This window comes from Anomalospiza imberbis, chromosome 1 (genome assembly GCF_031753505.1).
Source record: "Anomalospiza imberbis isolate Cuckoo-Finch-1a 21T00152 chromosome 1, ASM3175350v1, whole genome shotgun sequence".
In the NCBI taxonomy this organism is placed as follows: Eukaryota; Metazoa; Chordata; class Aves; order Passeriformes; family Viduidae; genus Anomalospiza; species Anomalospiza imberbis.
In genome coordinates this window covers 26,872,430-26,891,222 of record NC_089681.1, presented here as the reverse complement: position 1 = coordinate 26,891,222, position 18,793 = coordinate 26,872,430, and the positions used below count along the sequence as shown (strand labels likewise).

At 36.9% G+C, this 18,793-nt stretch overlaps 1 protein-coding gene across 1 annotated transcript in view; it reads right to left on the bottom strand.

Moving 5' to 3' along the window:
• CNGB3 (cyclic nucleotide gated channel subunit beta 3) overlaps positions 1-18,206 on the bottom strand; it is a 60,420-nt gene extending 42,214 nt beyond the window's left edge. The window contains exons 1-3 of the mRNA XM_068182974.1: positions 18,060-18,206; positions 15,629-15,704; positions 5,761-5,872 (exon numbers count right to left, since the gene is read on the bottom strand). Of these exons, the coding sequence (XP_068039075.1) occupies positions 5,761-5,872; positions 15,629-15,704; positions 18,060-18,167 (296 nt within the window). The 5' untranslated portion in view covers positions 18,168-18,206. The remainder of the gene's footprint in view (positions 1-5,760; positions 5,873-15,628; positions 15,705-18,059) is intronic.
• Positions 18,207-18,793: the final 587 nt, after the last annotated feature.

The following is an 18,793-nucleotide window of genomic DNA, read 5'->3' as shown; positions in this document are numbered from 1 at the left end:
TTTTCCAGGATTTGATGCAACTTTGTCTCATACCTTGAAGCTTTGTGCTAGTTTCTTGTTAATAAGACTCCCCTGTCTTCTATTAGAGTGCAAATGAGGTGTTGAGTGTTCTGCTCCCTTATTTCTTGCTGTGAAGAGACAGGGTAGTCTTAGCCCACCCTTCCAGAGGTAATTATTGCTCAGCAATTAGCTATTAATGAAAATTACCTGTTGCTCTGTTACATTATCAATAAAGATAGAGGGGAGAAAAAATATATTGGCAGACAGAGCCAATTTGTGTGCAATTCTATCCAAGCCATTAGGAAAAAGATATCAAATGTTTCAGTCATGAGGCCGTAATTCAGTGCTTGGTACCTCATCCATTCTTGTGAGTTTCTTCTTTCAGACATAGTATTCAGGTGGCTGAGACCAGTGCTGTGTCTGTCTACTCTTTATCAATGTCCATCACCATGTACTGGAGTATTTTAAAAAATGAGGATGTGCTGAGAGGGAAAGGCAGATTGTTTTTCTTTTTTTTTTTTTTTAATTTTTTTCATGGACAAAAAAATTCTATGGGAATTTTGAATTTTTAGGAGGAAATGCAGTGTTTGTCAAAATTGTCATTCACTTACAAGCAAAAAAAAAAAATTGCTTTTTAAGAGGAAATTAAAAAATGTGCTGCTCCAAACAGTAAAATTGCCTTCCTTCCCTCTTCCTTATTCTATATACCTGAGACTGCACAGATGCATTTAAAAAAATTAAATGTCACAGTAACAGCAGATAAGGTGAAAACTTTTCTATTAACATTTCCATGAAAGTTGATGAGCTCTGGATGCATATGATTTGTGAAAAAAAACATATATCCATGAACCTTATTTCATTATGTATATTACTCAGGCATATGTGCATGCCAATGATTTCTTGCAAATCAGGTGACTTTTGATTAAAATTTGACTCTTGAAATAATTAGCATAAGAAAATTGTCTACCTAAATTAATTGCCCTGGGACTCCCAGAGGGACTTCCACCCACACTCTATGCCCATGGATCTTTGTTGCCCACTTCAGGTCAGGCCTTGGTCGCTGCCTGAGCTAGGTTTAGGTGTGTCTACCTCCAATTCTGTCTCTGGTCCTGTCTCCTAGACAGACTTTGGACCTGTCTTGTAGCCTTGTCCCCATCCCTGTCTCTGACCCTGTCTTTTTTGCTCCTGACTGGACTCCCTGGATGGACTCTAAACCTGATCCACCACTTGGCCTTGTTGATGGAGCCTGTTGATGGAGACTGATCCTTCTCTGCTTGCTGTGTCAGACCCTGTGGGGCTGAACCTTGTTGTTAAGGATACTGCTTGTGCTGGGGTTATCTTGGCTCCCATCTCCTCTTCTCTCAGCGAGCCCTTACGGCATCTTGAAATACATCTGGGCAAAGTCTGAAATTCCAGTTAAGAAAATTCTACCAGTGATTTTGCCAACTTTGATTTCCATAACAATATAATAGAATCATAGAATTGTTTGATTTAAAGATCGTTTAGTCCATCCCATCTGCTTTGAATAGGGACATTATCCACTGCATCGAGTTTCTCAGAGCCATGTCCATCCTGACCTTGAGCAACTTCCAACAACGGGCCATCCACAACTTCTCTGAAAAACCAGTGTCTTACCACTCTCATCACAAAAAATTTCATCCTCATATCTAGTCTAAATCTGCCTTCTTTAAAATCATTACCCCTTGTAGAATTGCAAGAATAATCACAATTCTCTCAGCCTTTCCTTCTAGGAGATGTGCTCCACCTCTCTGATTATTTTTGTGGCTCTCTCTAGACAAGGTCAGTGTCTTTCCTTTACTGAGGACTCCAGAGCTGGATGCAGCACTTCTGGAGGAATCTGAGCTAGCTGGAGTGGACAAGGGTGAATCACTTCCCTCGACATGATGGCCACATGTTTTTTGATGCAGCCTGGGATACAGTTGGGTCTCTGAGTTCTAAGCACACATTGCCATCCCACGGCTAATTTTTCATTCACCAATATATCTCCAAGTCCTTCTCTGCAGGTCTGCTCTCAATCTGTTCATACTGCAGGCTGTATGGATAGTGTGGATTAGCGTGACTCATGTGCAGAACATTGCACTTGGTCTTTTTGAGCTCCATGAGGTTTGTGTAGGCCCACCTCTCAAGCCTCTCAAAGGTCCCTCTGGATGGCATCCATTCCCTCCAGTTTGTAGGCTGCACTACACAGTTTGGTGTTGCCCAAGGGATAGCACTTGTTACTAATCTCTATTTGTGCAGTATCTAAATATGGATTAAACACTAACAGAGAAAACTCCTGGACAATTGGACTCTTAGTTGACTACTCTGACTGTCCTAACAGTCCTTGAAATGGCTTTGACTAGTAAAACTAGCACTTTTCCAAATAACTCCCAGGTATGGTAATACCTAGAAATTAGCAATGATCAAACTCTTCAAGAGGCATATTTTATCGTTCTAGTTGGCTTCAGTGCTAGACAGTGGTTTGAGCATGTTTCATTTACTACTACTTTTGCAGATTACATGTATCTATTTGACTCAAATGCTCAGCTTTTCTCAATGTGATAAAGGCAGTTGATTTCCCTAAAAATATTCTAGTGAGCAAATTTGAACACATAGACTTAATAAGGCAGTAATCTTTATCAGGAATGGTGTCTTTATAGACTTCCATGAACCTTAAGAAGCAATTAATTAAATTCTCTCAAATGCACATTTTAAAAATTTTTCTCCCTTCAGCTCTGACAGTCATACAACAGATCTGGTTAGTTTAGTTTCATGACAGTGCAATGACACCAGTGCCATGACTTCAGACCTTACTGCAGAATTTAGTAACTGTTTTGGCAGTAGATTTTACCAACTATTTACTGTATTTTTTGAAGCTGTTGCTCAAATTAGACTGACTAGGTATATCTGGATAGACATACGACACTGAGTCAGAACAACTCTGAGAAAGCAATGTTTAATGTAAATATTTTTAATTTTCTTTTAACAGACAGATTTTGTTTCTACTAATAAGAAACATACCCTTTTGTTTCAGAAGCACATAATTATGTTAACCATGGTTACAAGATTTACCAGTGGAACTGTAAGCATTGAATAACATATTGTATGATGATAAAAAAAGGAGATTCTTATCTAGGTTTTAATTTTGACCTACTTATTCACATTGAAGTGACTAAGTTATTTATAACTTTTCCATTCTTTCTTGTCAGAGTTATTTTTAATTGCATCTATTATTTTATAGAGGCATGTGCAGTAGCATTTTGCTTGATTATTTCCAGACACAAAGTCTGTCTTAGTAAATGTGGGAACCCAGGACATCCCTCTGGCTGCCCTGGCTGTCTCGAGAGCCTGGCAGGGAGCTCGGAGACCTTGGCATGAAGTCAAAAACACCTGTGGCTTCGATTTTAGCCCGTGGAAAAAGCTGCCGACTTTATGTGAGGAATTACAAGACACAAGAGTTTGAGTACTGTAGTGGTTGAATTAAGACAGGGTGAAAAAGTAGAATTTTGGGGCTTTTTAGGATGGTGTTTGAGGAGACAAGATGGAGGGATTTGGGTGTGTCCTGACCTTCTTCTCCTTCTTCTTGCCCTCCATGTCTTGCTGTGATGGTGACACTTTTCTATTGGTTTAAGGTAGAGACACACTGTCCAACGTAAATGATAGATATTGGCATGTTATTGTAAACATAGTACACATAGTTTTTAGTGTAAAATGTGAACACCGTCCTAGAGGGCAGACAGAACACCATGGACGACTTGCTAGACAGAGCTCAGCAGGTCAAAGAAAGAATGTTATAGACAAGAGAAAATAAACAACCTTGAGAAGCCGACCCTATGCATTCAGATTTCTTCTTTGGCTGTGTGGGCTGGGAAATAAAGACTTTTATATTCTCAGGGTCACCTCGATCCACAGACGCCAAGAAGTAAAGAGGAGGAAGTAGGTAGTTAATCTATCATCTTTATAAATTAACTCCATGTCAGGGAAAGATTTTTCTTTGTGTTATTAGGACAATCAAAATAATAGAAGTCAAAAACAAGCAGGAAGAGTTTCTACACAGTTTTGTATTGAGTGTATCAGTTTTTCTCCATTCAAAGTGATCTCAAAAGGCAGAAACTTCATGATGCATAGCAATAGGCCATGTGAGAGTAAAGACTTGGAGCTGACTGACTAGATAACAGCTTTGCATAAAAGGATCTGGGAGTCCTGGTGGACAACAAATTGAACATGAATCCACACTGTGTTCCAGCAAGTAATGAGGGCTAACTACCCATTCTGATTTAGAAAGAGCGCCAAGGGTGCACAGCAAGAGTATGGGAGAGAAAAGAAGCAAGTTAAAGCAAAGGAAAATTTAATTCCATTTAGTTTTCATAAGGATGGTCAAAGGGTAGATCAGATTGCCCAGAGAAACCATGGAAATTCCATTCTTGATGATATAGATTCACAATTATGCTGAAAAATGTTGGGTGCTTTGATCTAACCTGGGAGTTGGGTCTAACCTCTAAATATTTTCAGCAGGAGTTTGGACTGCATTCCTCCTGGAGAAGCCTTCCAACCTGAGCTGTTCTTTGAAGACCTTTATTTTCCATAGTGACACAGCAAGTGTCATCAAGTGCACACTCAGCAAATTTGCAGATGACACCAAGCTGAGTGGTGTCATCTGCAGGCCTAAAGGAGAGCCAAACATATGATCAGAAGTTTGGGGCAGTTCTCCTATGAGGAAAGGCTGAGAGAGTTGAGGTTTTTCAACCTGGGGAAGAGAAGGCTTCAGGGAGAAGCCTTTTAGTATTTGAAGGGAGCCTGTAGAAAGATGTGGGCAAACATTTTTGCAGGGGTTGTGACATTACAAGATTTAACATTTTTAAACATAGAGAGGGCAAATTTAGATTAGATATAAGGAAGAATTTTTTACAGTGCGACTGGTGGAACACTGGCACCTGTTAGGCAGAGAGGTGTCGGATGCCCCATCCCTGGAAACATTCAAGGTCAGCTGGGATGGGTCTTCGAGAAACCTGATCCACTTATAGCTGTCCCTGCTCATTACATAGGGGTGGGACTTGATGACTTTAAAAATCCCTACCAACCCAAAGAATTCTATGATTCCATGAATCTATGAATCTCTGCTTCTGAAATGGCTATAAACTATTCAAAGCTTATTGTTTTCTAGACTTCATATTTTTTTTATTTTTGCAAAACAGTCACCTCAGCTTTTTACAGAGGTTGAATGACCCCAGGTTCTCCCCTGAAGGAATACTACTGTTTCATTTATTTATCTCTTCTCAGCAAGAGATAGTACTAATCTTCTGATTGTGGAGACTAATGCTGATTTAATGTTATAGCTAGGAATATAGGAAAAAATGTACAGGGTAAAAAGTTTCAATGGGTAATGTAAAATGGGTAAAAATGTACAGGGTAAAAAGTCAAAATGATGTGACAAACATTCTAGGTATTCAGGGCAGCATTCTGGGACTTTCTTCTTTTCTAAGATATCGTAATAATTAAGCAGCAGCACTGCTAAAATTTGCATGTAACTGTAGTTGAGCAAATCCTTTTCCTCATTCCTGCAATTTAGGATGATGTACACAACAAACTATCAAAAGCACATAATAAATGAATGTCTCATATATATGCAGCCTTGAAACTGAAATAAAGCTCTTCAGATTGTTACAGGAGGAACTTTTAAAGAAGGAATATATGGCACACAGAAATGTTTAGTCAGGATGTCAGGCAGAATCTTCAAATTTTTAAATTGAATTTACTCACTTAGCATCTGCTTTCCCATCTTTGAGTTCATGCTCTTCCTGTTGAGTTGTCTTAGCTGGTTCAGTTGAGTTTTCAGGTTTTGAAGGCTCAGGTGCTTTTGCTGATTCTGTATCTAGAAAAAAGGTTTTAAGTTTTGAAAATGAATTTAAAAATAATTATAATAATACTTTTGAAGGAATCACAGTCTGTTTGACATTATTTCTTCAGTAGATAAGCACTAAAAGACACAACTTCTGGGACACAGATAGATCTGTCCAGAAATGTCTTGTGAAATACAGGAAGAAAAATGAAGAATACCTAATTTTCTAACGAATAGAAATGTTAATAAAATTATCTATCCTTCATTGTTTGTACTGCATCAAAGATGTTGCTTCAGCTGCCATGACAGTACTGTTCATTGCTGAGTAAATTATGATTTAAATATATCATTAAGGATGTGAGTATGTCCCAGATTGAAAGGCAAGATGTATTCCATTTGCCATCTGTATGGCAGTTGTCTTCTGTTAAGTGGGCAGTTTTCCTTATCTCTTCCAAAACCGTCCTCTCTCAGGGGAGACACCTACTGATAATGGTCTATTGAATGTCACTGCACGACTGATAAGAACTATAACATCCCGTTGTGAGGTGCTCCACCCAGAGGGAGGAGCCAAGCATTTCTACCTGGATATAATCTTGAGTTTCTGGAACACCAGCACGACTTTTTTTGCACTGGATTTCCCAGAGGAACAACTACTTCTTCCACTGCAGGAAGACTACACCCTTTTCTACAGGACCACTGCTCCAACAGAACCACACCTGACACTCCAGGAGGACTGCAGCCATAATTCCCAATTGGACTGCTACCAACACCCTGACTAATAGGGTGTCAGGTTGTATTCTGACTCTGTCAGTGTTGTTTTGGTTCACTGCATTGTTTATTTTATCTCTTTATTTTCTTCCCTAATAAAGAACTGTTATTCCTGCTCCCATATTTTTGCCTGAGAGCCCCCCTTAATTTCAAATTTATAACAATTCGGAGGGAGGCGGTCTACATTTTTTCCATTTCAGGGGAGGCTCCTGCCTTCCTTAGCAGATACCTGTCTTTCCAAACCAAGACAGTATGTTGTACTTTGTCTAGTCTATTTCTTCATTTCTGTTACTAGTAACTTTTCCAAAGACATCTAAGTAGGAAGTCCATAGAGTTTGAAGCAAATGGTGTAGTCTCTTGCCATTTAAGTGGTTTTAAGTGATGCTTTTAATTAGTCCCATATCTTTTTTTAAACTTTCATGTTGAAAAATAATTTGATAGCTCTCATCAGTCTGACACTTTGCATAATGGAGGAACGAGCTCAGCCTTCACAAATACTTTTAGTAATACGACAATAGAGGAAAAACTTGGCAGCAAAACATGGCAAAAAATAAATCAGGAGCCTGTTGTATGTGCTGTATTTTAAGTTTGAGACAGCTCAAAGAAAATCCAACTTGAAATATTTTACATGGACAGTGTAGTTACTTTTCTGATAGTTAAACTCCATATTTAGAGAGATATTCCTTTAAAAGAAGTAAAAATTTCCAGCACTTGTAGCTTCTGCTCCCTTTTGAATTCAAGGTTTGTAGTATCCCAGTTCTCCCTGCTTTGACCCCACAACTGAAAAAGCTAAGTACTCAATCTAGAGTGACAGCAAAGCTAATCTCAACATTTCTGTAATCACCTCACTTTGGGAATTTTCTTTGCTGTAGTAGTCACTCCTAGATGTATCTGTACTAGCATAGGATACAATCTGATATGAACAATTAGAGCAGTGAAATGGTGCTGAAAGCATGGCGTTGAATTTATATCTGTCACACACAATATCTGGCATATCTGGCAGATAAATTTCCAGTGAGGTGTATTGTGATCCACTGAAATTAGTGACAATCAGCAGCTTGAATAAAGTAGTTTGACTCATGGGGTTATTCTTCTGGTTTGGTTTCATTCTAAAGGAATCCAGTTACGAGCTCCTAAAGGGTTTTGGGGGGTTTTTGGGAAAAAAAAATGAGGCACTCAGGGGTCAATCAAGAGGGTTTTGCTAGAAGGGCATTCTTCATTGAAACAAAATGCCAGTGTAGTTATACTGTTTAGTGTAACAGGCTCCTGAATAAGACAATCCATCTTTGGGATGACATGTATGAGAAGCAAAAAACACAAAGTAAAAAATATATGGTGTTTGCACATAAACATTCCTGTGCAGAGGATCAGAGGATAATAACTTCTAAGCTTGATAGACATTCTCAAGGTATTCAGTCTGATGTCTGAACCCATACTGACCATTAAATGCTGATTGCATTCAGACTGAAGGAAAACCTTGCAATCCCATGAATATTCCAAATTTTCACATACAAGGATTGATAAATTTCTAGCAGGGATTATTTGCATTAATATTAGGATATCAGGGCCTATCACCACTAGTGGCATGTGTGTCAAATCTGAGTTTTTTCTTTCTGTGTGAAATTGAGAGGGCTGTCTGCATAGTCACATGTAAAAAAACCCAAACCCTTTGCTCTTCACTGCTTGAATCTAGCTTGTAGTCTTCTAACTTGTGAAACGAGGCCCAAAAGAATGCCCTTAAGAACAGTGTGGTAGTCATTTTAGGGAAAATTTAGACTACAGCTGTTGGTTTCCAGAATAAACAGTGATCCAGCAGGATCAGAATAAACAGCGATCCAGCAGGAAAGTGGCAGGATTGCAGGACAGCTTTGCAGAAGTTTGGTCATGGTGGTGAAATCATGAGTGAGAAAAAAGGCAACCCCATGCCAAGGCATCATCAATGGGCGCAATTTTCAAAACATACAGATCCATGCTAACTCAACAAAATAATGGGTTTGAATTTTTCTGAATTATTTGCATTCCCATTGTACTGGCATATAGGTGGATGAAGTTCCCGATGCATTGTAGTGGGAGTTGAGGTATGAAGCCCACTGGTGCCTATACATTCTAGATATTTGGCCTTCCAGTAAGGATAATGCATTTTAAAACCGTATTGGGATAAACGTTGCTGATTCTGTTTTAAGATGGAAGGGGAAAGTGACAGTTGTGGAAGTATCATTAAGTGGGAAAAACACTGCTTAATGGAATCCCTCCAAATAAATCTGATTAAATTTATAAGCCTAGGACCCCAAGGAGCAAGGAACAAGATGAAATTTATAAAATCTATTTGTTTACTTCTCTTAGATAAGTTTTAAGATATTAAGATATGAATAAATGTCAGAAGCTGGATAGTAGTAGTCTGAGTAAAGAACAGAAAACGTGCTTTTGCTTTGCTATAGTTCAGGAAAGGAAAAATTTCTATCCTAGAAGTCCCAGCCAGCTCCACTGCCTTGCACTAGCAGTCTGACTAGTATCACATCTATGCTTTCCCTCCCATCTCTATTGGTTGCATACACAAAAAAGTAGAACTTGTCACGGCTAGCAGTTACTAATATAAACAGCAAAGAGTTTCCTGGGTTTCTTCTTTTGCCTGTTCAAAAGCACAATTTAGTTCAACTTAATCATCAACTGACATAATCTTATTTAATTTTGAATCCACAATATATTGTTTTATAGAGTGATTCACAAAACATTGACTCACTTTTATCATCGTTTTCTTCTGTGGAAGCAGTATTTCCATCAGAACACCCACACATAATGTGTATTTTATATTAATTAAATATATATGGTCAAATACTTCCTTTTACTGTTAAATTCTTAGTGGCTTTTACAAAAAATGTAGTCATTTTAAAATACACTGATGCTTAAAAGCTACTATATGATTGCACAATCATAGTATAATACTAATTATAGTTAATTGAGTTACTATGTATGCAATACAGTTATAAATGTTACCACTCAATTCTGATGTTTATTACCAGGATTAGTGTAAGCAATGTTGATTTAAAGAACATTTAATGTTCTTTTTTGTTCCTTCAGTAATGAAAAATAATCCTGCAAATCTGATTGGCCTGAACTATCTTGACCTGTTTTCCAATACTTGGCAGAAACACAGAAGAGAATTAGTCATGGTAGACAAAAAGACAAAGATAGAGGAATACTTTATATTTCTTCTGTTGAATATATATTTGATGGTTACTTGGAAACTTTGTGTAGCTTGATGTTTGTGCTCTGTGCTGTTTTCAGCTGAGGTAGAGTTAATTTTCTTCATAGTGGCTGCCACTAGGGCCGTGTCTGGATTTGTGCCGAACAAAGGGCTGATAATACTTTTGTTATTGCTAGGCAGGGCTTGCACAGAGCTAAAAACTTTTCTGCTGCTCACACTGCCACACTGGTGAGGAGACTGGGGATGCATGGAAGCCTGGGAAAGACATAGATGGAACAGCTGACCCTAACTGACCAAAGAGATATTCCAGGCCATATGACACTTTATATGCTGACCATGCTCAGTATATAAAGTGGGGGAAAGAAGTAGGAAGGAAGTTGGGAGTGATGGTATCTATCTTCCCAAGTAACTGCTGCACATGACTGGAACGCTGCTTTCCTGGAGATGGCCGAACACCTACCTGTCAATGAGAAGTGAATTAATGCCTTGTTTTCATTTGCTTGTGTGCATGGCTTTTGCCTTCCCTAATAAACTGATAAAATATCTCAACCCACAAGTTTTCTAGTTTTTATCCTTCTGATTCTCTCCTCAAATCTGCTGGTCAGGTAGTTAGTAAGAGGCTGTGTGGGGCTTGGTTGCTGTTACATTTTATCATGTAAACATGTTGTAAACTACAACACGTTTACATGATAAAATTAATTTAGTTAATATACAAACAATGGTGTCAATTTTAATGGTGCATGGAAACATTTGAGGGTAGACAGCATTGTTTGACACAGGAAAAGGTGTATAAAGTCATGGGTAGAGTCCACTAGTAGGAGGCAGAGTGACTAATGTTTGAGCAATCTGTTCTTTTTAGCAGTGATGTATATGCCTTAGAAACATAATTTTAAGCAGTGACTTTTAATTACTTAAAATCAGTGATTTTTTGGGGACTTTTTGCAAAGTGTTAAACGTTTCAAAATATTTTAGAAGTCTCAAATTGGCTTTTAAGTGGTATTGCTTACAAAGTAGCATAAAGAGTAGGTTCTTTGAATAGCTGGAGTAAAGACTAACTTTTCATTTGGAGCAATGGAATGGGAATAAGAGAACCAGTCTACAAACTCCCTGTGATATTTATGACATAGTTACTCATTTGCCTGATTGTCCTTGCTTCACAGAGGTGTTCTTGAGCTATCTAAAATATCTAAAAATGGCTATAGGGTCATGAAGATCTCAAGACAAAAAACAAAACAAAAAAAAAAAAAAAACAACAACAAAAAAAAAAAACCCACAGGAAACCTATGGATGAAGGAGAGAAAATTCTTCAGCTCCAACATTACAAAATGCACACATTTGTAATCTTCTGATATGAACAATTAGTGCATTGAAATGTTGCTGCAAGTATGGCATTTCTTGAAGCAACAGTTCTTGAACAAATTCTACGTGCAGGGAAAAAAAGTTCAGAAATCAGCAGGGGTGAAATAAAAAATCAGTAGGTAGATCCATCTTAACCCTCAAGCTCAGTGGCTAACAAAAGTATTGTTTAAGTTTATTTTCTATAAAAGAAAGATTGTATTAAGAAGTTGAGTTTGTTTTCCTAGCATTTAAACATGTCGCTCCTGTGAAAAATGAAGATCTGAGAGGAGTTAAAAGACTTCACATCAGCAGGAGTGATTAAAGCTGATTCAACATATTCAAATCCTTGGTAATCTTTGAAAAAAATATTTTATTTTTTATATTATTTTATGGGAATAATAGCTGCCTCTTTTCTGAGTGCCTGTGACGAGCATGAAGGATAAGGTGACAAGGAATAAGATTATTTCAAAGTCTCTTTAGATTGGCAGGTTTAGTCTATTGGGCTGCAGCTTATAAAATCACATATTTCATTTGTATTTTTTGAAATAAAAATTACTTACTTAACTCTGGATTTCCTGGTGCTAAGGGACAGGTCTTGTCTTGCTGCTTAAGGGCAACTTAAGAGTCAAATTAATAAACAGGCCAAACGAAGGTTTTTGCAAAATTTCACATTTAATTCAAATCACCCTTCTCAGAGTTTTAACTCAGATGTAATCCATGCAGAGTTAGTTGGCACCTAATTAACCAGAATTAGCCAAGTTTTTACAGCATAGGATTTTGGTACCCTCAATAAATACATCTGCTTTATTTCTACCTCCAGGAAGGGAGAGCAACCAAATTCTGTATTACAGCTAGTGATAAGGACTCTTCTCTTGGCACTGGGCCTTATTTATTTGTAATAGGGTCAAACACATGTTGGGATGATTTTTCCCCCCTTTTTTAAAAGATTCAATAATTGTAATATAAATACATACTAAAATAAAAGTCCTTCATTCTTCATGCATGGTTATTGTTTTGTTTAACTTCTAGGTTTCATTCCATGATCCATGTGTTGGTCAGTTACATGCTCCATTCTAACTTCTCAGATTACATAAGGTTTTGCATTCTTTTCTGCACAATGGCCCAGAGGCTAGGAAGGTTAGGGAACTTCCTCTCACTCCTCTCTAGTCTAGGTTTTACACAGGTAGTTAGGCAAACCTACAGTAGTGGGAGAGATATGGGTTTGAACCCTCATACTATGAAAGAGGCAAGGTATAACAGGTAGGCTAATATACCAGAGGGGGCAGCTATCGACAGCTTCTTCTTTTACTTGTTTTCTTAGTGGAAAAGTGACTCTTCCTGAAGTACCTGAACAGAAGAGGGAGTTTGGAGTGAATTGAAGTTCCTTTTGAGCACCCCTTCCTCTGTGGTGCTGCTTACTTGAGATACTTTCCAAAGCATCTAGGCTCTTAATATACTAAACATCACTGAACATTAACATGGTAATCTCCTAGAAGGGAGGTTCTGTCTACTTTATGATCTAGAAGTGCAATTCCAGCATGTGTGGAAATACCTGTGGTACTTATACTTTAGCTTTCTCATTCAAGTAAGTCCTACCAAGAACAAAACAATGTCAATATGCACTTTATTAAAAGCTGAAGAAATTTAACTGTGTCTTTGGAAAACATCTTTGAGACACTTGTTGATTTAGTAGAAGATCAAAATCCAGAATATTGGAAACAGACTAGTTTCTAGTAAGGGAAAAATGTAAAGATGAGGACAGACTTCAGAGAAATACTAAAATGTAGTTGGAAATAATCAAACTGGAATTATATGTCAGGAGGATGAAAGAAATTATAAAACAGAGAATGATACTGCAGTCACCAGCTAGCAGGTGGAGGCTGGATATGTTCTTCTAAAGAGCATAACCACCAACAGAGCTACTGAACAGCAGTGGGTAAAACAAGGGAAGCATTTGTATAGCCAGTCAATTACAGGAGGTGATAAATATGCAAAGAAATTATAGCAATTGGATTCAATATCATGGAGAACCTGTAATTAGGTGAATCACACTTTGTTAAGTACACAAAAAATGCAGGGAATAAATTTTAAAAATTAATCCATTATGGAAAAAACTGACTAAGCATGGAGAATTAATTACAGAGTGAAGTAATTATGCAGAGAATTAATCACAAAGCAAGTTAGTGATAGAGAGGGCAACTGAGGAGGCAGAGATAGGGCAATGAGTAGCCAACAAAGAAGCCAAAAGAACCAGGTGTTCCTGACTGACCTAAGTGGCCAAGTATTATTCAAACAGACTCCAATGGTACCTCCTGCTGGATTCTCATGCATGCTGGAAATATTGTGCTGCTTTGTGAAGTACATATAAAAAGGAAGAAGATAATGGTTGGTTTTGGTGATGTGAAAAGAAGGAGGTGAAGATAAGTTCTACTCAGTCTGTTGATTTGTATTTAGCATTATGGAATTGAAAAGTGATACTATGATTAAGGGTTTTTCTGGTCTATTTTATTTGGATTATACCAGAAAAAGTAGCAAGAGACCTTGAAAAGGCTTTTCTCTAACACATTTGAAGTTCTTCATTTAGCTGATCTGCCTTAACTAATGTTGTTTGAGGTCTGGCTGTACTCCAATTTTGTACATACAGCATAAAATGCTTTCTCTAGTCTCTCATCCTCTGCTTACCCACAAAAATTCTCATTTTCTTCTTCCAGAAGATAACCACACAATTTTAGGTCTGAACAAAGTTCACAAAATTTTTCAGAAGTTTATCTAGACCCTCCTGTGAACTGCTTTAGGCTAGCTTCAATTTTTTGTCCAGAGATAAAGGAGTTCCTTATTTGGCTCAGATGATAGGGACTTACATTCAGGGTGGTGGAAATCATAAGCTTCTCCTAAGGTATGGTCCCTGTAAATTTTCTGGCTTGTATAGCCATTCTCTATCTAGCTCATTAATACTCTTAGTGTCTTGTTGCAGCTGTTTGAAAATGAGACTTGAAGTACCTTCCAAAAAAACAGTAGATTTAAAAATACCCCCAAAGCACATGGACCCTAACTCTATTATTATAATTTCCTGAAGTAACTAATGGTGTAGTTGCTACTATACCACCACTTATATTTTAGAAGGAAAAAAAAGTAGTTTATTATGCCAAAATATATCTTAATGAGTTATATTTATCTGTAAAATTAGATTAAGTTTTTTATGGAAACAAAAAGAATTTCTGATACTCCATTCTGTCATGGGATAGTATCTGTGACTTAGGGTTGCTAAAAATCCAATTTATTAGCCAATCAAATTTGGTTTTTTCCATTGCTGCTACAGTTAATTCAGGTCAGACTTTGGTCTGTAGCATGGTCATGCTGCAGCCATTATATAACAAGACAATTGCATTAAATGGACTTTGTTTAAAGTTTTATTATATGAGGAAACAAATTGTGACACTTGCTATGATTACACAAACACAAGTCAGAATTATGAAAGTTTCCTTAGAATCTTTTTCCAGTTGCTTCACTCTTAGTTATTTTTTATCACAGAAAGCTGGAGCTTCCTCAGCCTTTGCTTTGCTGCTTCAGTGAAATGAACATGAACTGCTCTCCTAAAGGAAAAGCATGAGGTGACAGGAAAACTGAACTCTGTTTTTCTCTACTCTCAGAAGTAGAGGATGGAAAAAAAGGGCTGCACCACTCATGCTGTGAGGGTGGGAGGAGGGGATATGGCCCAGCAGTAGTTGTTGCTTCTCCCATCTTGAGCCTCTACTTTGGTAGCAGGTGTAAACAGTCATTTAGGCTCTGGTATACGCAAAACAGGCTTGGCTAGTGGAAGTGGGGGAAGAGGGGGGCAGGACAGCCATGACCAATGGCCTCTGTCTCCAAAAACCAGCTGCTTAGGCAAAAAATTACCTTGTTTTACTGCCCTGAGTCCTATGTTCCTGGGTACCGGTCCTGAATAGCTTCTGAATGGGGATGGCAAATATTTGTACCAGCATTGCTTTTTTTTTTTTTTTTTAAAGTTTGGAATGGATGTTCAGTGAAATATTTGAATGTCAGATAGTTTAAAGTCTGTCTTATCTTTTCTGGCACATGTTGTAAGAATGACTAAAAGAAACATTAATAATATGCTCTTTTTTTTTTTTCCTTAAGCCACTAAATACCTTTATTTTAAGATTACTAAGGAGTCAAACTGCAGTAAGAGGAAATAGAGCTTCCTAGACTAGCTGATCAGAGGGGCCAAGCTCGTGAAGGCTCTGTGTGCTTGAAAGCTTGTTGCGTTTTTTTATTGCTGGATACTGTTTCTATATTTGTAACAAATCATTGGCCTAGGGTCAATGACAATTCAGAGATCTTAATTTCTTCAAAAAATAAAAAATAAGAGTTCCTGCCAGAGCACTAGGAAGAACAACAGTTTCATTTACATTCCTATAGAGTATACATATGTTATGTCCAGATAATCTTTGAAAACTCATAAATAGCTTATTACTGACCTTGTTGCTTTGGTATAGGCTCTGCTTTTTTATTTGCCTCTGCTTTCTGTGGTTCATTTGTTGTTTTATTTTCATCCTTAAAAAAATACACAAGATTAGAAACTGTAGATTGTCATTGGTGAAAATGATAAGGGTGGTTTGATGTTTGCAACATTTTTCTAGGAAATTGATTAAGCTGCCACACCCTGACCATTGTTCCTGGATGTTCTGTGTGTTTCCAGATGGATTTGCCAAAGGACTTGTGATGGATGTTGAAATCAAACACTGATATCTTCAAATCATCAGTGCAAACCCAGCTGCTCAGCTTAGAGTTCACAGAGCTGTCTTGTTTAGTGCTGCCTCTCACAAGCCAATGTGCATCTCTTAGTTAAGTCATGATTCTGCCTAAACCTTCTGTTGGGCTAACACATCTGGTATATTTTGAGCAACCTTACCACAATGACAGATCTTGATCTTTACAAAATACTGAGATGCTATCAACTTCCACTGCAAAAAATTAATTTCCTCCCACACTTGCTGACTTAGATCCATTAACCAAATCCTTGTGTACCTGTACCTTGACTCAACTCAATTTTAATAGAGTGGCCTTTGGAGGAAGGAGGGAGATGTGTATGGGAAGTCCTAGGCATTCACAATACTATGTAACAGCATTGTGTTAATCAAGCCCATCAGCATTTGTTATCCCATACAGAATAAATTTTCCTGGTGTGCAGCACGCTTATTAATAGAGAAGGATATTGGGTTGTATCAGCATATGGAAAAATTATTTGACATTAGGAGCTTTCAGGTCTTCATGCACTTTTTTTCCCTTTCCTAGGTCAGTGATCTTCTTTGTGTTTCTGAGAATAAATTCTTGGGGTTTTTTCCCTATGAAAATATTTGTGTTTTCCTGTCTGTTTTTATTCAGGGAACCAGGCACTAAAGTTCTAATATACATATGTATAGAGAACTAAATTATAAATTTTACATATATATTTATATCTATGTGTATATTAAAATTCCAATCAAAGTCTGTGCATACTCAAGGTTCTTGCATGATGTTTTGTTGTCAAGGCTGTTTTCTTTGTTTCAGGCTCCCCCCTACTAGCATAAGTACATAAATTAGTGCATTAATTAGTATAGTAACCATTTATCAGATATTATGTACTTTCTTCTCTTTCTTCTTTACCCTTTAGATGGTATCTCCCTGCAGGCAGGAAATGTCTTAATCACAAATCCATTCATGTGCCTCCATTTTAGCAGGTTTTGAAGAGTGTAGGCTGCTGGTGATACAAGCTGAATGTTGCGCTGATGTATGAAATTATTCTTGCCAAAAGAGTAATCCTTGTCTCCAGTGAAATCTAAATATATCTGTTTTACTAGAGCACTTTGCCAAGTGAGGTATCAACTGCACAGAACTAACCTGTCAATATTCAAGAGTTTTCTTCTTTTAAAACATTATTTTATTGACACAAGAATACTGAACTGTAAAAGAAGCATGAACAATACCTGTAGATCTGCAGTATATAAAGGTTATTCAACATAGACATTATTGCTGTTTTTTGTGGATGACAGTATGGATATGCCCACTTACATAAAACTGACTTTATAATGGAGAGGTTTCAACTGTTTCAATAGGCATGAATAGCTCAGGCTGATACTAAAGAACCTTTGTCACTTCCATAATTATTTGGTGAAGTCATAAACTGTTGCCATTTTGTCTTGCAAAGTTTTGAATATGTTAAGCTGGAAAAAACAGTAATATTTTTTTTGGAAATTATTGAGAAAAGACAAAAATTCAAAGGCAACGAGAGAAAAAGAACTTATCATTTTGCTGTAGTTTAAAATGTTTCATTAATTAAATAGAAAAGAATGAATTAACTTTTACAGTGAAGAAATACTGTCTAAAATTATAGACTGTAGACTAACATGACTAACTTTATTTTTCCAAGAGGATTTACATTATCAAAACCAAGCTGAAAAGAAGACTTCTTTAAAAGGCTACTAAATTACTTTGTCTTTCCAGTGGTTATCAGGAAGCACGCTGATATATACCTGCATGACATTCTAATATTCAGAAAGGACACACTGACATTTTCTGCCAGAAGGAAACAAGATGCATAAAATATATCATCATATGTAAAACAGCAGTACCATTATCTCTAATTCTCCATTTGCAATGTTGATCATGACCTCTCATAAGCCTGTACTATTTCAGGTTAGCCCTATTCAGAAAGCAGCTTTCAAAAGGAGAAAATTATATTTTCTTCATAAAGAAATGATGGTAAGGTGGAGGAGAATAAAGACATTTATTTCATTTTTCTAAATAAAGATTGATACCATATTCAGAAAGTATATTTGAAAATTTAACCTTTGGTATTTACTTACATAAATACCTTGTAAACAAAAAGATAGAATTAATGAGTCTAATAATAGACAAGAAAAAACATACCTGGCCTGTTGATGCCTTTGGTGGTGGAGGGGCACTTTCATTCTTGCAATCTGCTATCTCAGGTGCTAATTTTGGTCTAGAAAATACTGATTTTAGTTTTCTAAACATATTGGCTCTTCAACTCCCCTGAAGCCTCTATGATTCTTTTACCATGAACAGGTTTATAGCACATGTTTTCTTGCCATCACTAATCAAGCCAATTAGACAGTTAATCAGGTTTAGGTCTGATTAGTGCCTTAGAGAAATTTCTTACACAGTCTATTTCAGTGACATTATTTTGGTCAGCATTAGCACTTTTTCTTTTTATCTTGTAGAATAAGTTATTTGTAAGTTATTTTTAGTCTTGACAGTTTCACCATGTACAGTTCCACTTTTCATGCAAAAAGTCAGAGAATTATTTTTTTTTTTCTTTTTAGAATAAACTAGTGTCTAATCTTTTAGGTATTGGATAGTAAGCATTTAATTTATGTTTAGAAATAAGGTTTTAAGTTATTAGTATATCTGTAGTTTAACCAGGAAATGAAAATATTTTATTAATAGATAGCCAACAATACAATACCTGATGCCTCAAAAGGTTTAATTTCTTAGCAGTTCTGACCTAATTTTTGAGTGAATGACAATAAAAGGTCATCTCTTGGGGTTTGTTTTGGCAACTTTATACCTTGTCTCGTTCTTCATATTTGAAAACATGGAAAAAAATTATCTTTCATTTTCTAATGTGTTTACAGGCAATA